The sequence below is a fragment of the Vulpes vulpes genome, chromosome 6 (assembly GCF_048418805.1).
Source record: "Vulpes vulpes isolate BD-2025 chromosome 6, VulVul3, whole genome shotgun sequence".
In the NCBI taxonomy this organism is placed as follows: Eukaryota; Metazoa; Chordata; class Mammalia; order Carnivora; family Canidae; genus Vulpes; species Vulpes vulpes.
Genome location: NC_132785.1, coordinates 121,597,204 through 121,619,800, shown reverse-complemented (window position 1 = coordinate 121,619,800; position 22,597 = coordinate 121,597,204). Strand labels below are relative to the sequence as shown.

At 50.9% G+C, this 22,597-nt stretch overlaps 1 protein-coding gene across 1 annotated transcript; it reads left to right on the top strand.

Annotated features, from left to right (window-relative positions):
* Nucleotides 1-905: 905 nt before the first annotated feature.
* Nucleotides 906-15,058, top strand: SERPINA12 (serpin family A member 12). The gene is made up of 5 exons (XM_025982555.2): nucleotides 906-1,129; nucleotides 6,551-7,201; nucleotides 8,850-9,120; nucleotides 12,786-12,933; nucleotides 14,551-15,058. The coding sequence occupies exons 2-5, from the start codon at nucleotides 6,568-6,570 to the stop codon at nucleotides 14,740-14,742; spliced, it is 1,245 nt and encodes a 414-aa protein (XP_025838340.2). The 5' UTR covers nucleotides 906-1,129; nucleotides 6,551-6,567; the 3' UTR covers nucleotides 14,743-15,058.
* The last annotated feature ends 7,539 nt before the right edge of the window (nucleotides 15,059-22,597 follow it).

Below are 22,597 nucleotides of genomic sequence, written 5' to 3'. Positions count from 1 at the left end.
GGTACTGTGGTCACACAAGACCTATTACGGATCATCACAAAGTGGGGAAGGAATATCTGCAGGATTTTTCCACTCAGTAGAATTAATTGGAGAAAACTGAACTGAAAACAGGTGCAGGGGCACAGCGGTGACTCAGTCGTTTGAGCATCTGACTCTTGACTTCAGCTCAGGCCATGATCTCAGGGTTGTGAGATCGAGCCCCGAGTCCAGCTCTGTGCTGAGCGTGGAGTCTGCTCGAGATTCTCTCTCTGCCCCTCTGCCCCTCCTCCTGCTTGTGTGCTCTCTCTCTCTCTCTGTCAAAAAAAATGAAATCTCAAAAAACAAAACAAACAAAACAAAACAAAAAAGCAGGTGCATTGGGCTCTTCCATCCTGGGATCAGCGGGTTTGAAGGAAAGAATTTCATTTTATTTTAAATCTTCTAAAAATTAATTCCTAGGTAATACCCCTTCCTTAAAGACAACTTGGAAAATGCAGGAAAGTCCAGAGGAGGTGGCGATAAACCGTCCAGTCTCATTCCTCCAGGGCAACATGCAGCAGGAAAGCAATTTGCGATTTTCTTGAAGGATCACAAACTTTGATGTGAGTGATTCCCCATTACCCCCAACAGAAACTACCTGTTTTGTTGTTTCTCTTCCTCCCAAAGGACTCCAAGTGAGCAAAGGTAGTAGAACTGATAGACGTAGAGTACTGAAAAAATAGCAAAAGAAACAAGTGGGGATTAATGGGAATGACCCCAAGAAACCCAGCCATCAACCTCTTCCCATCAATGACAGCGGTGATGTTTGGGTTGAATATTTAACAGCAATCTATCCGTAGAACACACCAGGTCCCAGGCCCACAGAGATTGGGAAATGGGCTCGTTGCAAAAGATATAAATGGGCTTCATTAGAAAAGCCACAGCCCAAGCAGGTGTGGTCTAAATATCGCGCTGCTGCCTCCGGGGATGAGGAGAAGCCCCCGAGGAAGTGGTGTGGCCACTGCTCCCCGAGTCCCATCACCTGCCCACTCAGGCCAGCTAATTTTATTGGCCTTCGGTCTACTTTACCAAGAGGCTATGGAAGTATAAATAATAAAGCAAGAAAAGCAGATCCATTTGGCTGGTGCAGTGGATTTCTCCTGAATGTGCTGTGAGTACAATATCTTCTCTTTGAAAAAGCTCAGTGCTCTTCGTTTGTTTCTTTGGGTATTTTTTTTTTTTTTTTTTGTATACTCCATACAAAGTTTGCTTTTGGTTGTGGGAGGATGGAGTGCAGTCCCAGGGTGGGTGTCTTAAAGAAAATTCTGGAAGATTTCCGAATCCGGGAAACCTCTCTCCTGAAAAGTGCACTGGGCATTTTGGGGAGCCCTGATTAATTTTTGTGGATGTTGACCCCCCCCCCCCCCGCCCAGTGCTTTTCCTAGGCAAAAAACTTTGGTAGGGGTGAGAATGGGAGCTGTTCCAGGAGATAAGGGGGTCCTTCCAGGTCTGGTCTGCCCTTGCCCCATGGTTCAGGCTACACTCAGCCTTGTCTGTGGGCTGTTTCTATATCTTTATCTCTCTCCGAGGAAAGGAGCTGTCTCTACCAACCCACGATTTCGTGGAGAAAGGCAGGCCCAGCAGCCTGTTCCACACACTGTTGCAGAACTGCCTTAATGAGTTGGATTTGCACTCTGATCCATCAGAATGCATGTCGTGACCTCAGCTAGCTTCTTTGTCCTCTGGGTTTCCATCTCCCTGTACGGCATGAGTGGACCTGAGGTTTGCTGGTCACTCAGCCCTTCCAACCCATGTATCCCCTCATCCTGGAATGAGGTCACTGAGGGCAGGAGGAAGAGGCCAGGCAAAGAGCTGGAAAGTGCTTGAGGATCTGGAAAAGTCTGCGGGCCTGGCTGTGGGCATCACCTCCCAGGACAGAGAGCTCCATGTCTGGGCTCCAGGGAAGGCTAGGGGAGGGCATTGCACCAGCGCCCCTGTATCTGGCACAGAGTGAAGGCTCAAGATAGTTCTTAAAAGAATGAAGGCAGAAATCTCCAGGGCAAATTTGGGCTGAGATGATGAACTTGTGTTCCACCCCCTTTGTTGCCCAGGAAGGAGGCCAGAGTCTACCACCATACTCACTAGATTTCACAGGTCTCTCTCGTCCAGCAGGGGAGGAAGGCTATATCTCACCACCACCTAGTTCTCAACTTGCTTCCCAAAATAGCGTCTAATATGTTTAAAGCCATCTCCCCTTAAAATGACATCATCCCTTAAAATGGGTGGGCCCCAGAGCAGAGCTGGGATGCATCCTCAAACCCGGGGCTTTGGGGCTGGTCTTCTGGGATGCCAAGGCACATCTTTAGGAAGGGTCCCTCACACCCTAGATGCCCTCTGAGGGAAGAGCATTGAGTTTATACAAGTACCATGCCCTCTGTTGGAGACTTCTGGAAAGGACTGGAAGGAAACGGGTCTCAGAGGGCCTGGGGTTCCTTGGGGCAGGACAGGACACTTCAGTCCAGCCTGTGCAAGAGGAGGCTTCTCACTGAGAAGGAGGCGCTGTGGTTGCCCTGCTGGCAGTCACTCCTTAGGGTGCAAGCCCATGGGGAGGGCAATTTGTCCAAAGCACCCTACACTTTATAGTCTCACCTGCTCGAGGACAGACACTGCAGGAACTGGGGCAGTAACAAATAGCCCAAACTGCTCTGCACTGAGTAGTTCTGATTCTTGCTCCTGCTCTGTTTGGTGCTGCATTCCGTCTTCCCAAACCACCAATGATAGGAAGTATAAAAGGACATTTTTGTTGAACATGCTATCCTATCCCACTCTCCCCACTCCTGAGTCTCTTTGATTAGCTGATTCCAGTTACTAAGCTCATCAGGATGGTGTGAGGGGCAAAAGGAGAGCCCCCTCCCCAGGGACCCCCTCCACACATGCAGATGGTGGACACCTGTGCCCCTCGGTCCCTCAGAGGGCTCCTCACCTGCCTTGGGTCTGTCTTCAGGAGGCATAACTCCCGAGTCAGGGCCATACTATTGCATCTATTCATAAGAGAAAGGGATTGTTTTCTCAAGTTAAAAGGGAATGTGGGAGCAGGAGAGTCAGAGAGGAGTTACAATACTGATGGTAGATTTATCTGCCCCATGTGACCTCTACCGTGTTCAGGTCCTATCTTGTTCCTTTTCTTCCTGATTATGTTTATTTATTTTATTAGGGTGACAACCACACACACTCCAAACTAATAACCAACAAAGAGTTGCTCAACATGGGCAGCCTATCAATTTATTGGGAAACAACCAGTTGCTCAGCTGTTTTAATGAATGGAATAAAAGTTAGCCTCCTCAGGCATCTGGGACTGGTACCCATCTGACAAGTTTGAATCAAGTTTGGAGCCTGTGATGACAGCTGGAGAAGCCCAGAAATGGGGCCAGTGTGGGCTGTTTTGGGGGAAGAAAGGCTGGGCTGTTGGGACTCCATGGGGCAGGGCCAGGGGCTGATGGGGACCACCGTGACACAGGCTCATGGAGGTGGGGGAAGCTGAGACCCAGCCAGGGTGTGGTCGGTGTCTCCACAGCCAGGAACAGTGAGGTGATTAGCAACATCTAGCGGGGAGAAAGCCAAAGTATCACTCCCCTCACCCATTTAGTAGATGAAGACACTGAGGCTCTGAAGAGTTATTAGTCTTATTCTGGGTCAAGACACACACACACACACACACACACACACACACACACACGAGAGGACAAATATCCAGACTTCTAATTCCATAACCAGTTCTTATTCCAAAAACTCGGAGAAGTAGAAAAGACTTTTAGGGGCCACCGACTGAGCATCATCACTCTAAAAGTGTGTGGGGGTATGTGTGTGCTCGCCATCTGTGCCAGAAGCTTCCAGAAGCTTCCCTCCTCTGCTCTAGGTTCTGGCTCTATACCCAGACCAAGACTCGGCTCCCAGCAGATTGCCCAAAGACTTTCCATCTCACCTGACTGGTGGTGAACCTACTGCTGAGAATGTTCTCCCCACTCCTTGGCCGAGGTGGCTAACTTCTGCACTCCTGGGCGTTGGGAAATAGTGCCCATGCAGGCAGTGATCTACTCTGGAATGCAAAAAGCTTCTATTTTCATTTCTTTTCTTTTTTCCGAATTTTTATTTAAATTCTAGCTAGCTAACATACCGTGTGATGTTGGTTTCAGGAGTGGAATTTAGTGATTCATCACTTCCGTACAACACCCAGTGCTCATCCCAACAGGTGCAGCTTCTATTTTTAAACCAGGCCGACTCTGTAAACAGTCCAGCCCACTAACCTGAGAGATCGAATCCTTTCTACTTTAAACTTTCTTTCCTTTACCTGAAACATCCTCAGGGGTTTTACAAATCTTGCCTTCTATAACCTGTCTTCAGACAGCCCCTAGAACCCTTGTTCACCACCAGCTGTGTTTAACTTTTACTAAAATGTATGTCAGAAGGAGTGAAAGGTGCTGAGAGATCACCGAAGCTCAGAGGGGAGACATCCTTTTCAAATGTCACACAGCAGAAAGGCATGAGATCAAAGTCTGGAGTCCTCACTGCTTGGTAGTCCTGGAATTTTTTTATACACACCTGTATTTGGTAGGATGCTTTTGGCCTTGGGTGGTTGACTACGTAACTCACACTAGCACAGTTGGAAGTCTACAGGCAGGATGGGCTCCAAGTTTGCCTAATCTGTGGCTCCAGCTCTGACTTCTCTGCAAAGCCCTGCATGCATACACACCTTCCTGCCCAGGACATCCAAAGAAAGAGAGAGGGCGGCACCCCAAAATGCCATCACCTTCATTGTCTCACTTAAGTCATGTGCCCCTCCCAGAACAGCTACTAGGGCAGAGCCTCAATCAGTCATGTGACCTGGTTGGATTGGGCTCAACTTCTGAGCCACCCCAAATCAAGGTCCCCTTGGAGCTGGGGATGGGGCCCTGCCCCTGAGGCACATGGGCTGTCTAAGGAGGGGGAGACACCTAGAAAAATAAAGTTCCATTAGAAGATGGAAGCAATGAGTAGGAACCACTAGAGTTTTCAAACATTGGGTCAGAGCCTCTCTGAAGACCCTGTGTGCTGGGCTGAGGGTTGTGTCCACAAGACCCGGAGTGGAGGGTTTGAGGGAACAAAGAACTTGGTGATTCGGGGCACTCCCAGTGCAGGTTCTATGCAGGTGTTCATTCATCATTCATTTGGTCACCTGGAAAGAGCCTACTCAGTGCCCGGGCACCAGGTATTTAGCTGCGTGGACCTTGCTGGTGCCAGGTCCAGTTCCCCTTGGCGGGCGGTGCTGTGAGGGTTAGTTGCTAACAGCTCACAGCTTCTGTCCCCAATCCAGAAGACTCCAGAAGACTGGTGTGTTGGAGCCAAGTGACCCTAGAAGTTCTACCACAGGCCCTGCCTCCTGGAGGCAGACTAGCCACTGACAGCTGACCCAAAGCCCTGCCCCTCCTCTCTCAGGGTGGATTTTGCATGTGGTTGATGCTCTAGAGCCGTCTCCTGTGAAGCAAGCCAAGTCTCCATATTACATGGGACCCCATCCTTGCTTGGAATATCAACCTTTTTGGCAGCTCTCTGTAGCCTTGGGGCTAGGAATGAAGGGAAAACAGAAAAAGAAACTTTTGTCCCCCCAAAACTCAATCTTGTCGGGAGATGCTGAGCTGAGAAGTGGCAAAAGGAGCACCTGTCCTGGAGCCAGGCAGATGTGACTTTTCCTTTCTATAACACTGTCTCTTTTCCTGGAAAAGGTGCAGGGAAAGAAGTTTATTAGAGACCTGGGTTCTCCTGGGATGGGTATCCATCACTGACCATGTGATCTTAGACAAAGGGCTTTATTTCTGCCAATTAGTCAGGATTCTTTTGATTATAAGGGAAAAAAATCTAACTTAAACCAGCCAGTCCTAAAAGGGAAATGTATTGGCCCTTCTACCTTGGAGAAACCAGAAGTGTGTGAGCTTCAGGTAAAGCTTGATCCAGGGACTCCAAAGATGTCACCAAGTACATCTCCTCATTTCTCTCTTTCAATATTTCTCTCTTTTCTGTCCTTCTGTTTATGGCAACCATAGCCACATTTGGTTCTGGAACTATATCACCAAGCCGGACACCTTAGAATTAAGAGTCCTGTGCATTCTCAGGGAAGGATACTGACTGATCTGATTCTGGTCACTCACATTCCTTAACCAATCAGCGTGGCAGTGGATGGAGTATTCTGATGGCCTAGACCTGGTCACATGCTCACACTGCGGGGATATTCTTACCATGCTCCAATGGAGTGGAGGAAGCAGTTCCTCAAAGGAATTGAGATACTATAATTTGAGAGAGAAGAGTACAAAATCAAGAGCTGTCTTCTACACTCAGCTCTCTCATTGATGAAATGGGGACAACCATTTCTAGTTCTCTGGGGTGATTGCAAAGCATAAATGCCAAAATGGATGTGAAAGCATTTATAAACCACCATGTAAATCACATGCTAGTCACAGTATTGCTTCTTTAATCTGGTCTTCCTTGTGGGTAATATAGTGACAATGGGGTTGTTTTGTTCTTTTTTTTTTCTGCTAATCTCAAGTCTACTACTCAACAGGACAATCTCCAAGGAAAATGAACCCCATGCTGGGCCTGGGCCTACTTTTTGCTGGCCTTCTCACTGTAGAAGGTCTTCTGAATTCCAAGCCCCCCGCGAAGTATCGTGGACCCAAGAGCCAGATCCAGTCATGGAAGGGAATGAAGGCAGCCGAGGGGCTCACAAAGCGGAACACAGACTTCGGCTGCAAGCTTTATAGGAAGCTGGCTTCCAATAGCCCCGGAAAGAACATCTTCTTTTCCCCCTTGAGCATCTCTGCAGCCTTCTCCATGCTGTCTCTGGGTGCCCAGGACTCCACCCTGGATGAGATCAAGCAGGGCTTCAATTTCAGGAATATGCCAGACAGAGACATTCATGAGGGCTTTCATTACCTCATCTACAGGATGAACCAGGGCAGCCAGGACCTCGAACTACACCTTGGAAACACCTTGTTTATCGACCAGAAGTTGCAGCCAGAGAAGAAGTTTCTGACAAATGTCAAGAACCTGTACAGTGCAGACACTGTCTCCACCAACTTCCAGAATTTAGGAGATACTCGGAAGCAGATCAATGACTATGTCAGTCAGAAAACCCAGGGGAAAATCAACAACCTGATCAAGAACATAGACCCTGGCACTGTGATGCTTCTTACAAATTGTATTTTCTTTCGAGGTAAGGCTTGGAGCATGTTGGGAAGGATAAAATTTCCAGTAGATTTGGATTAAAGATCTGGTTGGCCACGTGCTTGCTCTGCGACTTTGAATTCATAATAATTAATCCATCAGAATCCCATTTGTTCTACCTGCAAAATGAGTGCCTTTATATATAACTCATTGGGCAGTTATTGGGACTCAAAGTAAAAATGCATGAGAAATAAATTTGGGGAAGTCTACATCCTTCTCCATATGTGCATTTTCATTATTACTGATTATCCTAACACAATGTTGGTCGTAGAGGTTGGAGTGGCATCCTTTCCCCCATTTCTTAGATAAAGAAAGTGTAATGTGGAAAGGGATGAATGGACTTTGAGTTACAAAGCCAGTGAATCAGAGTCAGGACTAGAACTCACTTCTCTTGACCCACAGGCTGTGCACTTTATGTTACTCCAAGTAGACACTCAGGATGGTGATGGTGTTGATGGTGGTGATGATGTGCCTCTGTCTCCTTGTCATATTTTGTAAATTCCCCAAATCTGAGGGTAAGGGACCAAAAAATAAGATGGAAAAACATTCCCAAATCCAAGCTTCATACCTACCACCACCCCCCCCACACACATACCACACATACACAGCACTCACATGCCACATGCACACACAAAGTTTGGCCAGAATGGCTAAGAAGCAGAGGCCAACAGCCCTCAGGTCAGGCAAGATCACTGTGGGGCTGTCAGAGACATGGTTCTGAATATGGAAGTTCAGCTTTCCCGAAATGCACAGTGAGACTATGGCCTAGAGGAAAAAAGCAATGGTAGAGAGGAGGTCTGGAGTTTTCTCAAGTCCCCACGTCACCTAGATTGTAAAAGCAATGGCAACAGTGATGCTGACGATGACTAGCATCCACTCAACACTCACTGTATGAGATCACTGAGCTGTGCTGCCTTTCCCACTCAGTCACACAGCAGCTCTATGAGGTACCTGTCAAAATCTTCATTCTTCTGACAAGGACGCTGAAGCCTAGAGGGGCTAAGACACTCATCTAAGGCCATCCTTCCAGAACAATGAAGCCAGAGTTGACCTCAGGGACTTGGTCCTCAGGGGCCCCTATGGGGGACTCAGAGGTTAGCAGGTGTGAAAAAGCCCAGGTCCAAGTTTATGCCTAATGGCATCAAAGAGTTCCCACGATCAAAGAGGAGGGGTCCAAACACCCAACTTTGAGTGTTCGCTGCTCTTCAGCAGGTTCTCAAAAGCAGCCCGTTCCATCAGTTTTCTCATTCCTACATGAGAACAGCTACTCCGGGACTGATGGAATAGGGTATTTACACTCACATCAGACCCAAACAGCTCCCACTAAGTATAACCCAGGCCCCTCTGCTGGGACACAATCCTCAGGAGCATCTGGGCTTCAGGTGGTCCACAGGTCCCCTCTCAGCTCAGCAGTTCTGGTTGTGGCTTCTTTGGGAACAATCAGACCCATCCCCATCTTACCAGGAGTTTTCAGGGCATGACACAAAGACAAGGACTCCTGGAGACCTGCCCTGACATCTCAGAGTATCCAAACCCCCTCCTTGAATCCATGTGGACAGAGACCAGTGGTTATCTGGGTCCAGTCACCTCTTTCCTTTCAGGACACTCATGCCACTTTGTCCTTCTCCAATCTTAAGCCAGGTGGCAACACGAATTTGATCCAAAAATAACTAAAGAGGAAGACTTCTTTTTGGATGGAAACCAGCGAGTGAGGGTGCCCATGATGTTCCGTGGGGGCATGTATGAGACTGGTTATGATGAACAGCTCTCCTGCACTATTCTGGAAATGCCCTACCAGGGCACCATCTCTGCCACCTTCATCCTTCCTGATGAGGGCAAAATGAAGACTGTGGAGGAGGCCTTGAAGGCGGACACTTTTAACAGATGGAAAAAATTAATCACTCGAAGGTACGAGGGTGCCTGGCACATGTGGCTGCTTCCTTCTTCCTGCCTTCCCTTCCACTCTTTGCTTCTTCTAGCCCAGATTTATTGAGCTTATATCCCCTGGCCAAGTCCTATTCTGGGATCCCTGGTGAATCTGTATTTTGGTAGGAAGTAGACCAGAAAAGAAGTCATAGGAATATAGTGAAACACTTTCTCTTAGAGGGAGATGCATTTATCACGAGAGTGGAGTGGACAGAGCAAAACCACGGCAGGCAGTGGTGGTGGAGGGACCTCCACAGAGCCAGTGGCTTGGAGCTAAGTCTTTAAGGCTGAACCGTGGCATGCGTGGATAGAAGAGGAATGATGGAATCCTAGGCAGAGAGAAACGTCAAGGACAAACACAGGCTGTCAAAGGGAGCTGTGCATTGTACACAGAGTCATGTTTTCGACTGTACTGTCATAACAAAACCAGCGAAATGTGTCCCAAATAAGTTATACTAATAATAGTTGAAGGACCAAAGTGAGTAAATATTTTTTTAAAACCCCATAAAATTAGATGTAAGATGAGCCTACAAAATTCTTCTCAGGCATTTGCTTACCAGTAGATTTTCTCAAGAAGGGTCAGGGCTGGGGACTTGGCAGTGTAGACTTGGGGAGGAAAGGTGTCTGGATGGTCACCTCCCTGCTCTGAGCACTGTCCCTTCTCCCTTGCCCCCACCATTGTTCTCCACTTGAAGAGTCTTTCCTGACAGCGTGGCTGACACACTGTCGGGAGCTGAGGAGGGTTCTAGGGGAGGTAGATACGAGGCTAGAATGGAGCTGGGGCTGCTATGGGTGCTCTTTCACACAAAACACACCCTCAGCAGTGGACAGAACATATCTTAGATATCTAAATTGAGCTGCAAACTCCATAAAAGAGGAATTCCTGTTCTGAATGCTTCAGATAAACTCACTATATTGGGGGGATGGGAAGAAGAAGCAGGCTAAATGGTAGGTCATCCCAAGAGGACTGCTATGCTTGGGGTCTGCACAGCACCCCCTGATCCTCCCTGCTGAAAAACAGGGCCTGCGGTGGGGGGAGGCAAAGTCTGGCCCCTGAAATAGGAGGAAGCATCTGGGTTCCAACCTTAGCTGAGACCCAGTGTTCTCTATGACATGGCCCCCTAATACTGGCCTCATAGGACTCTTGAAAGGATCAAATGTGCCTTAGCAGAGCATGACCCCACCGAGGGTACGTACAAATGGGAGGTTGTCTGTCCTTCCCCTTATAAGAGGCAGGACTCCAAGGTTCTTAAAAGATCATCTGGACTTCAGGTTCCTTGAGTGATGGGTGTCCTGCAGATCTGGTCCTCCTCCCTACTAGGTGGACCTCCAGGATGGCAGCCTGTTGGTTGAAGATAAAGCCACATCCCTCTTAACACAGGGACCCCACCAAGGGGACTGACAGTTTCTAACCTGTGCCCTACAGATTCTGAGTCCACAAAAGTGTCTTGGGGAGTGAGGGGTATAGAAGGTGAAGGAAAAGTGGGCTCCATGCCCACCACGCCTGCTTTATCCAGAAGTCCTGGCTTCATGCAACATGGGATCCAGAAGGTCGCATTTCCTTTAGTATTCAAATTATGATGATTTGAGAGCCTGCAATATGATTAAGGGGTCCCAGCATCCTCATCTCCAAGTTTATCCTGCCAATTTCCCATGGGGTCGAGCCTACCAGCAGACTAGCTCTAAACTGCACGCAGATGTTCCCAGAAGACTGTTGCAATCTCTGTGGCTTCAGGCCGGGGATCCACACTCCTCCCTGTGCCCCCTGCAAGTGTGAGATGGGCCCTTTGAGATTTCCAGTAGGCCAGCACAGGCCTTACTGGAGGTTTGGGTTTCACAGAACCAAAGTTTTTTGCAGAGTCCCAAGGATACTATGGAGCACAGATGCAACTTTCTGTGCAGGGAGTACAGGCTGCTCTTCTGGGCTCTTCTACAGCTCCTGTCCTGCCTCCCCCCACCACATCGGGACTGCAACCACTTCCCAATGGCCTCATAGCACCCACTCTGGTGCCCCCCCCCCCACTCCCTACCACCAAGAGTATATTTTTTCACACTGCAGACAAATAACAATTTTCAGCCCTAAGCAAGAGCATGTCACTCAAAAACCCTACTGTGGTTCCCCACTTCACTCAGGAAAAAAATGATGCAGCTTGCCTGATGCCTTTGCCTCCTTCAAAGTTTCTCAAATCTTCCCAGTGCCCCAGCATTCCTGATTCCTCCAAGGTGATCTGTATTTTACTCCCTTGCACGCACTGGCTTCTTATACACAGACTCCCAGTCTATATGCATCGATGCTCGTGGGCAGCTTTTCATTGTGTGGACTTTCGTGTCTGTCTTCCTTCACACTCAAGGGTTTTGCCTCTTCTGTTTAACACATGCATCTAAGCATCTGATGTGTATACAGGAGGCACTCCATTTGTTGAGCAAATGAATGAATGGAAAGGTAAGTCATTGGGCCTATGGTCGGTACTTAAAGCCATGACCCTAAATGAGGTCCCTCTGGAGGGAGGAAAGATAGAAGAGAAGAGGACTGAAGGGTGAGGCTTGGAGCATCACAGACAGTACAGGTGGGCGACTAGGTGGTGCCGGCAAAAGGTGAGCGGGGGATCTGCTCTCCGAGAGCTGTCTTTTGGGTCAAGCAAGCTGAGGTCAGCAGGGACCCCGGGAAGTGGAATGTTGAGGGCAAGGGCCCAAGTGGAGTGGGCTGAGGCTGTAGAGGGTAGAAGTGGAGCTCCCTGGCAGAGACAACTCCTTTCTGCTATGAAAGGAAGAAAAGGAATGACCCAGCAGCTGGGGAGGTGACTCGGGGCCAGTGGAGGTGTGTTTGCTTCTGTCGTGTAGGATCGTGGTTATCGGAGAACACGGTGTGTTCCCGAGGATGATGAAGCAGACACTGTTCCTGATGGATGGTGCGGAACAGAGAGGGATGCAGGCAGGAATGAGGTCCTAGGTAGGCAAGAAGGGACAGGGCTCAAGGCCGGGGGACAGGAACCCACGGCCAGGCCCAGGCAGGGGGCGCCAATTGGGTGCCACCCCCAGAGCACCTGAGGCCCTAACGGTGTGTGTGTGTGTGTGTGTGTGTAAGGAGGAGCACCTGCTGGCCAGGGACTGGGAGCACCCAAGCCCAGTTGCTTTACGCTCTTACTGCCCCCTGCCTGCTGTGATGAGCACTGTCATTTCGCCCAAGTGGCTTAGGGAGGTGAGATCATTTGCTCCAAGTCATGGAGCCCGTGAGAGTCAGAGCAGATCTGAGCTCAGGTCTGCTTGGCCTCAGTCCCCAGGCCCTTGCCACCTCTGGCATCCAGCCTGCTGGACCAGGACCGGCTCGGGGCTTGGGCAAAGCTGGGACTCTCAGGGGGATGACACCTTCATCTCTGCCACCAAAGGGGCCCTGAAACAGTGGGACTTGAGACCATTTCTGTGGGCGAGGGCTCTGGGGCAGGTTTGCTAGGAAGAAGGCACACAGTTCAGAGAGCATAGGTGTTTGAAGCCGGGGTCGCAGGGTCAGAGTCCCTCCTCAGTCTGGGGACAAAGGGTCTAAGACCTCCAGGGCTGGGAAGACCGATGTCTCATTCATCACCAACCCTGCGGCCTGCTGGGGAAAGCAAGGAGACCCTGCCACTCACTTGTCACTCCCATGTCCCCAGGGTCGTAGACGTGTCCTTGCCCAGGTTCTCCATCACTGGTAACTATGACCTGAAGAGGACACTCTCCTACCTGGGTATCACCAAAATCTTTGAGGAGCATGGTGATCTCACCCGGATCTCCCCTCATCGAAGCCTGAAAGTGGGAGAGGTAAGTCTGCCTGGCCTGGATGCCCACCCTTCCCGCAAGGAGCCTTCGCACAGCCCTGGGCCAGAGACCCTGTCAAGCAGCTGAGTGAGTCTTGTCCCACCACCAGCCAGGCCGGACCCCGATCCCGCTCTGTCCCTAACCAGCCTTGTCATCCTGGGAGAATCACAGAAGCTCCCCAACCTTCCCATTTCTAGGCTTTAAAGTTGGAACTATCAAGCTCCTGGTGCTTGTTTGGAGGTCGATTCCATGCAACAAACAAGTGATCAAGCCTGGAACATTTATCAGGCTGAGAACCAGTCTAGGTTTGACCCAGAGCCTCTTCCAAAGACCTCACAGCCTCGTTGGGAGTAAATTGCAAACATGCTCTACATGAGCAAGAGATGAGCAAGCCAAGGGCCCTGTGGTTTCTAGCCAGGCTGAACACCTGCCTGCTGGGGTGCACAGAGGACCATGTGGGGTAGGCCCCCCAGGTGTAGCAGGTATAATACAGGACACCCAGTTAAATTCAAACTTCAGGTAAGTGATGAATAATTTCTTTAGTCCAAAATATTGCGTGGGATAGGCTTATGCTAAAAATATCCAGCATTTATCTGAAATTCAAATTTAGCTGTCCATCCTGTATTTTACCTGGCAACCCTACTTTTGAGGGCATTGGGCATTGGGGGTGGAGACCATCTTCCAGTAGTAGGAGCAGCTGAGCCAAAGGCTGGACTGCAGGAGAGCTTGGCGACCCAGCCAGTGGGGATGGGGGGTGCTAAGTGGGAAGCTCGGACCAATCCAATCTGGGAGAGATCCTAGCTGCTAAGCTGAGCTGATTCTAGGCACTGATTAGGATTTCTTTTCTAGTTTGCAAGAGGAAGGAAGACAGTTAATAGAACTTTCTTGCTCTTAGGTTCTCCTGCCATAGACTTCCCATCAAGAAGAGTCAGTGCCAGCTGCCCCTCTCCTGTGGGCCTTTATTCAGTTCCACGCCTCGCTTCTCTTCTGCAGTTAGGTGTGCCCGTGGCTGTGATTCCTTGTACCAACAATGGCTATGGGCTGGCCCACTAGTAAAATTGTTAGGATGTCGTAGAATGAAATGCGTCAGTATGTGCAGAAGCCCAGCTGTGTCCCAGGGTGGATCACCGCAGCACAGATGGGGGTGCTCTGGGGTGTATCTGGGGTCTCAGTTGTTTCCGACCCCTCCTCACCCCAAATCTGGCTCCTTCCTCACCGTCTGTCCCCAAGGAAGCTGAGAGGAGGGTGGGCAGGCCTGGAGGCTTCTTAGCTCAAATGCCATCACCCCCTTTCCATCTAGTTAAGGTTCCACAGACTTCTTTCTGCCCTTACACTGCTCAGCACGTCCCTGTAATTCTCGGAAGGACAGCGAACCCCACCCCGTCCTCCCCACTGCCACTGCTGCTCCCCCAGCCTCATTATTCCCTTCATGCCAGCTCCGCTTGTCCTGCATCCTTCCGGCAGTGACAGCAGAAGAGCGAGGAGCCCCAGGGTGGCTGGCACCAAGTCACATCACTGCTGTGCTGGGCCACCCTGGCTGCAGCCTCTCCTTCCCGGGGCCTCTCGTGTCCTTGGCCCAGACTGGCTTGGCGGCCCTGACCTCGTTCCCAATTCCCACAGGCAGTGCACGAGGCGGTGCTGAAGATGGATGAGAAGGGCACAGAGGGCGCAGCCGGCTCCGGAGCCCAGACGCTGCCCATGCAGACGCCGCTACCCATCAAGTTGAACAAACCGTTTCTGGTGGTTATTAAGGATGATGTTGTGTCCACCATAATCTTCTTGGGAAAGATTGTGAATCCTACTGGGAAATAAGGGGGAGTTCCAGCTGGCTGCAGACCCCAGCGGCAGCCTGGGGCTGAAAATGTCTCACCTGCCTGAGATTGGGATCCCAGGACCTTCTAATCTAATCCCATGACTTCATGAGCTCCCCAGGCCACTGTCCAAACAGGCAGCACCACTGGCCCTGGTGTCTTCTGTGTCCCCCCCCATCCTCCCTCAGCCCCCTCCCAGCCCGGTCCAGCATCCTTGGGCTTAGATGCCCTACCCCCACCCACTTGGCTGCCTGTGATCTCCCCTCCCCGGAGAGGCAGACGGGGTTTGTGATTTAATAAATACACCCTAGTTCTGCTGTTGGTGAATAATTTGGGGAAGCTATGAGACAAGGCAAGCGCCTGGGCTTTGGAAAGAGAGAGAGACCTGGGTTCGAATCTTTGTAACAAAGTATCTTTGGGAAAGCCACATACCTCCTCTGAGCCTCTATATCTGTATTCCTGGAACCGGGTCAGTAATACACCCCGCTGGGGCTCTGAGAAAACTTGCATCCGGCTGTAGAAAAGCTAGTTCTGTTTGGTGAGCCCTTAGCCTTGGGTCTTTGATAAGTTAGGTCTCCCGCAGGATCCGCATGGGAGTTGTGGGCTCTCCAGGCATCCAGTGAGGTGGCAAAGCTGAGGTGGGGCTGGCCCGGCCTAAGAGGGATGGATCCTAGAGCAGCTGCAGCTAAGGATTCGCTTGCAAAAGAAGAGCCTGGGGTTTGAATGTGCTAGCAAGCTCAACTCAAGGGTGAATGGGGTGAATGGGGTGAATGGGGTCTGTGCATCTGCCCTAGAACCACCTGTGGCCCTGCAGGGTCTGCCCAGGGCCACTAGGGGGCACCTAGATTATGGCAAGGGGAGCCCTGGTTTCCAGCAACTGTGGGGGACTGCCGCTGCCCAACGTGTTTGAGAGGCGGGGATCTGGACTGGTGTGGCCCTGCTGAGCCTGAGCCGGCATCAGCTGTCACCCCCGGGTGTGCCTGGCAATTCACAGCATACCCTGCATTTTGCGTTCTGGTCACAACTCCCCTGTGGCCGGCCAGGATGGACATCCAGACGACAGGTCCGTATGCAGAGCAAATGAAGTGACTTTCCTATGGCCTCGTGGTTAGCCACAGGCCACAAACACTTGTCTTCTGGGTTAGGGGAGGGAGGGGCTCCACGTGGACTTGGAGGCCTGGCTAGTTGAGAGAGCCGCCCCCCACCCAGGCCCCTTCGGCAACCCCTCTTCCATCCTGGGCACACCCCCCCACCCCCAGGGACCTGGAGACCCTGTCTCCACACAGGCTGGCAGAGAAGGCTAGTTTACAGCGTGTAAGGGCTCGGATGGGGGAGCACCAGAGTAAGCACCCATCTTTGAGAGGGCAGGACACAGAGAAGGTTCAGACCCTGCGCCATCCTGAGGGGGCGGGAAGACACCAGAACACGCGGGAAGCCTCAGTGGTTGGCTCAGATGTGCAGCATTATCCACTGGGGACATGGGATGGCCAGGTAAGCCACTTAGTAGCTTGGTGGCTTGGACAAGTCACTGAACCTCATTTAGTAAAGGAGATAATGCCATCCACCTCACGGTGCCGGTGCCGAGCAGCTCTGCACGGGAGAGTGCAGAGCCGGGCACGGAGCAGGCACTCAGCGGAGAGCTACTGTTTCGGCCTTCTTCTGCCCTCACTCAGGCCTCGGACATGACCGGGTCTTCTCTAACAAAATGATGCTCCAGGTGCTTGCCTGTGCTATCCCCTCTCCTGGGAATGCTCTCATCCTGCTAATGAGCCCCTGCTCATCCTTTAACAGCCAGTCCATTATGACATCTTCATGAGGTCTTCTCTACCTTTCTGGCCTCTTCCGAGCAGCCCTCCAACAAAGCACTCACCTCCACGGCTCCTGGGTCTGAATTTCCCCTCCACCCCCATGTGGGCTGCAATCAACCCTGCATTAAACAATGACTTATGGGCCGGCAATCCATGCACAGGCTGCTGGTCCAAACAGATCTGGCCCCTGCCTTCAGGACACCCACATCTAGTGGGAGAAACAGCTGCGAGTCGCATAGACACGCCCATGCTTTTCTGATCATGCGCTCCAGTGGGCATGATGAGAGACAGCCGTGGGGCAGCCCGTGTGGCTAAGCGGTTTAGCGCCGTCTTCAGCCCAGGGTGTGATCCTGGAGACCTGGGATCGAGTCCCACGTCGGGCTCCCTGCATGGAGCCTGCTTCTCCCTTTGCCTGTGTCTCTGCCTCTCTGTCTTTGTCTCCCTCTGCCTGTGTTTCTGCGCCCCTCTGTGTGTGTGTGTGTGTGTGTGTGTGTGTCTAATAAATAAATAAAATCTTAAAACAAAAAGAGAGAGAGAGACATCCGTGGGGGCCTTCGAGGGTATGGAATGGGGGCTCCAACCAGGCTGAGAGAGCTCTGAATGCTGGGAGCTTGTCTGTTCTTGAACTGTCACTATTAATTAAACCTGCATACAAGTATGTTTGTCCCAGTGTGGTCAGCAATCTAGAAAATGCTGATTGGTCTTTCACAAGCTCTAGTACTTTATTGATCTTCCCTTTAACCAACTTTATTCTAAAAATGACCAGTGTGCCTCTTGAATATTTCTTATATGATTTCCTACCTTCACAGCCATACATTCATTCTGCGCTACAGAAATAAAATTCTTCATGGGAGAAAAAAGAAGAGGGGAGAAGCTTGGAGTGGTAGCCAGGGAGACTACCCAGCAGGGGGGACAGCCTGTGCAAAGGCCCTGGGGTGGGAGGTTGGCAGGGACGAGAAGCTAAAATGATATTAATGCTGCCAGCACAACAAAATAAGTCAGGGGGAGGTGGGCAGTGAGGCTGGAGAGGTAGACCAGGGTATCAGGGGTCACAGGGAAAATGCTAGTCCTTAACCAAAGAACTATGGTGAGCTGTCACTGGTGTTACACTGGAGTGTAACATCCCGTGTGATTCAGGCACACTCGTGTGTGGTAAGTGTCCTTCTGGCTGCAGACTGGGCATTCCGAACCCCAATCCCCAGGCCAGGCCACGGAGAACATGCTCAGCGTGTGTTTGCTGCAAAGAAAGATGACCACAGCAGTCACCTTTGCTCTAGACACACCAACCCCCTCCCGTGGTTCTTCCAAGCGCAACCTCTGCATTGCACTTGCTCACACCCTTCCGCCCTGCCCTGCCCAGACACTCTCCTCGTTCCCCATCCTCCAGCACTCCCATGAGCTCCTTTCAGAGTGTTACTCCTGCTTCCAGAAAAGATGGACTCCAACCTCTTCTAAGAAGCCTTCATAGGCCACATGTTGTGGACTGACTGACCTCATGAACAAATAAACAAGTAAATGGATTTTGCCTTTGAAGTAAGTGACACTTACTACCTGCCTCCCACGGGACTGGCACCGCAGAGGCTCTGTCCCCCGCCTGCCAGCCCACAACCCTTCGAGTCGGTGAGATCATTCCACTCTACTGATGAGAAAACCGAGGCTTGGGTAGACCACAGAACTTGCCCAAGTTCCCACGGCTGGAAAGCCACAGATCTGGGACTAAATGCAAGTCCTCTGAGCATATCAGTTTTCATTAGTCCATCCACCCATCCAGTAAATATTTGCTGAGTGTCCACTCTGTGCCAGAGACTGTTCTAGGGGCTTGACACACATCAATGAACAAAACATACAGAGCTCCTGGCCCTTGCCGGAGGTTCCAAGCTAGTGGATGGAGGCATATAATATACCATAGGGTTAACAAATGAAAAAGGACGTTAGGTAAAGCAGGAAAGGGTGATTGGAGGTGCTGGTGACGCTGGAGGTGGTCAGGTAGGCCTCATTGAGAAGGTGACACTCAAGGCTGAGATAGTGGATGTTGTGATTCTGTTCTCCATGGCCTCTGTGGTACAACCAGCTTCTGGAGACTTCTGGGGCCCCAGAGATACCCACTGTGAGTGTACTTGATGGTAGGAGAAGGATTAGCCCCAGACAAGAAGGGAAATAGCCAACGTCAGGGTCCAGAGGCAGGACCCCTGTAATGTGATCCAACTTGACCTTTCACGTAATGCAGAAGCTTTCTGAGCAGGTGGCTTTCCAAATGCATGCTGGGTGCCAGGAGGCTGGCTTCCTGTATGCCCAGGCTGAGGTCATTCACGTCGGCACACACCAGAAGTGACAAGTTGGTGAGCTGACCAGGATAATGACAGGCAGGAAGCCCTGCTTTGCCCAGACACTGACTACAGGACTTGGACAAATACCTTCTCCCTCCAGGGGGACCGTTTCCCATCTGGGCAGCATGGGGTTGCCCTGGATGATCTCCAAAAGCCCCTCCATCTCAGACAGCACTTTGGCATCCGTCCTGTTAATGATAGAGGCTGCTCCAAAGTTCACCCACCTATTCCTTGCTCCATGCTTTCATTTAGCCAACAAATACTTATTAAGCATCTCTTGTGTGCCAGGCAGGGTGCCAGATGTGGAGAAGCCAGGTGAGAGCTTAGAGACCCATGGCCGGCTCCCTGCCCCCCTCCCATTCAGGCCCAGCTGGGTCAGGGTGTGACACTAGGAGTGTGAGGCCGGGGCAGGGGAGGGGGCGGGCAGGGGGTTGGCTTTCTCTTTGGGAAACATGCTCTCTATCTCCATTCAATTTCCCAAATTTCTTTCATTCTCGAATCTCTGTTGCTAGTGTGGCTGAACCCTTATCTCTTTTGTGCTCTTACACACTCAAGCTGGATCTTGAAGTCAATTTCTGTTTTTTAAAAAGAGAGATTTGTTCAAACAGAAAAATTAATATCGCCACCATATATAGAAGCCCAGAAAATGTGCCACAGGTAGAAAAGAACTAAAAACACACATAACCCAATCGGGTGATTCAACTTCACCAAGAACCTGACCCTGAAGCCTGTTCTGTTTGGTTAAAGAGGGAAGAAAAGAGGCAAGCGGCGGCCACAAAGACCTCTGTCTGCCCAAGGCTCCAACCCAGGACACCGTGCTGCCTGGGGTGGGGTCTTTCATGTCGGGGACTTTGGCAGGGGCCTCCAGGCCCTGGAGTCCAGACAGGCTCTAGGTTAAGTTCCAGCTCTGCCAATGTGTTCGGTTGGTGACAAGAGGCAAGACACTTAGTTGTGCCCAATCCTGAGTTTTTCCTCTCTGTTCATCTCAAAGGATACTTGGCGGGGGCGGGGGGGGTGACATGATGTTATGTGTGTGCGTGAACCTACTTTGCACGTGGGTGGCACCAGCCGCGTCAGCGGTACCTGGTATGAAGGCATCCAGGGCCGGGAGGAAGGCCACTGAGGGGGCTTCTCTGAAGACTGCTTGTCCTTCCAGCACAGGTAACCTTTTGTCTATTGTTTCTCTTGGTGTGATGTGAACGAAGGCATCTGATTCCAAGACTCGGCTGGGAAAGAGTCCCTCCTGGATGAAAACCCCTCTGGAGCAGGAAGGCTGGGTGTTCTGCAATGTTGAAATAGTGACCTCTTTGCCAAAACCAACAGAAAACAAAGGAGCAATTAGATCGAGCTCCTCAGGGCCCCAGGGTCTGTCTGCATCAACCCCCTTCCCCATCTCCACCCTCAGCTTAGCCAGGATCCTAAAAGTCATGCGGCCCCTCCAGGCAGGCTAAGGAATGGGCAACGTTGCAGCAAAAGAGTGTGGGGAGCCCTGGGGAGCACTCTCCCATGAGACAGGTGCTCACGTCCACACTGGGTATTGTTAGGTCCCTCTTGGGGGGCTTCTGAACGATAGCTTCTGGTTAAGATGACATGGCAAGTCCAGCTGTGAGGCATCCAATCCACTTTACAGGTAGAGCAAGAATAGGTAAAATTAAAAATATATATATTAAAAGAAAAAACCAGGGGCACCTGGGTGGCTCAGTCGGTTAAGCGTCTGTCTTTAGCTGGCTCAGAGTCCTGGGACTGAGCCCCACGTCACGCTCTCTGCCTGGTGGGGAGCCCGCTTCTCCCTCTCTTCCCTAGCTCACACTCTCTCTTGCTGTCTCTGTCTCTCTCTCTCTCTCTCAAATAAATAAAATCTTAAAAAATAAAAATAAAAAGAGAGAAAAAACTATGAGGATGTCAATAGATTGAAAAAGTGATATGAACAAATCATAAGAGGCTTTTAACTCTAGGGAACAGACTGAGAGTTGCTGGAGGGGAGGGGAGCAGGGGGATGGGGTAACTGGGTGACGGGCATGTGAGGGAATGAGCACGGGGTGTTCTGTGCAACTCCTGAATTGCTGACCTCTACCTCTGAAACTTAAAAATGAAAAATGTGGTGTGAAGTTCTGTTATAAATCAGAAATGGGGAAAAAAAATCAGAAATGGAACAGAAGCATAAAGATGTGTGGAGTAAGCAGGAGATCTCACAGCCAGGGACAGAAGAATCTAGAGCAGGCCAGGCATGGCCAGAGGGGCTCCGTGGAGGAGGATGGGCCTGGGATAAGGCTCTGTCTTGATGGGACCTTGGATGGACCCATGGGATCTGCTCCTGATCTGTCGCTGCTGCAGCAGCAGGCTTGGTCTTATAAATTTGGGGAGAAATGGGCCTTTGCTTTACCTGGGACCTGAGGGGGGTTAGAGCCGGGTAATCTCAGACAGCTTCCCTCTGGGGCCTGAGCAGAAGTTGCACCAGGAGGAAGCACCCAGCTCCTCTCGCTCCTGTTGGCTCATCTTTCCCTGGAAAGTCTGACTCAGTGGCCCTAGGTGGGGCCTGGAAATGTGCATTTTAATGAGAGCCCAGGCTCTCCTGACAATTAACCAAGCTTGGGAAACTCCGTGCTTCAAGACGCCAACCTGTTTCACCAACTGGAGGCCTTTACCCAAGTCCCCGGGTGTGGGCCGGTCAGCAGAGCCTGGCCCCTGGGGTTCCCTGCATTCCTCCCACTGCCTTCCCACCCCCTCGTCCAGCCTCGTATACCCTTTATTGTTCTCCCTCTGTCCCCATCCCTCCCGGATGGTAGTCCCTTCCCAGGTCCAGTCCATGCACTCAGGGAGACAGACACGTGAGGAGGTAAATTGTTGTGGTTTGCTCCAGGTATTTGCAAAGGGAGGGCCCGGCTCTCTGTGGGATCTGCAAGACTGTGGAGTGGGAGGTCTGGAGCTGGAGCCTGCAGGACAGCAAGCAGCCTGTCGGGAGGGGAGAGCCGTCTAGGCAGGCCGAGAATCAAGGGCGACCCTACAGCTCAGGGGAAGAAATGCAGGGCTGCATTCCCTTTGCTGTATTGTAGTTTACATACAGCAAGTTGCACAAATATTTCTGGCTACTATTTCTTCCAGACTTTGTCTCTCCCACCCCTGTCATGCCTAGGGCCCCAGCTACCCATCTGTGAGACCACTTGCATTTGTGTCGCAGATCACGGGGGCTCTGTTAACTTTCCCCTGTTCCCTCTCTTAAGTTTGGACAGTTCGTATTGTTGCATTTTCAAGCTTCCTGATCTTTCCTTCTGCCACTTACATTTTCTCTTAAAATTTTTCTGGCCTGGATTTTATTGTGTTCTTGCAGTGCGGCGACGCTTGTTTTGAAAGCCGACTGAAGTACTTGCAGAAGTTTTTCTTTAATCCTGTCCAGGATTTTATCACCTTTTCATGATCCTATGTTCTGTTTCAGATACAGTGTTGTTAAGGTGTCTAGGGCAGCTGCAAACTACAGTTACCTGAGCCTTCATGTCAAGATGTGCCACTTATAGGGTCTTTCCTGAACACCTTGGGTGTTCCTGGAGGTCCCCTAACGCTGCCCGGTCAGAACCTCCCTCCCTCCCTGTGCCATGTGAACTCTGGGAGTTGTTGTACTTACATCTTCATGGCAGTTTGGGGGTTTCTCTTTTGCTCTGGGACCGTCCTTGTGGATTGTCACTTTATGCGTGCAGAGCTGAGCATGTAGCTTTGCACCGAAGCT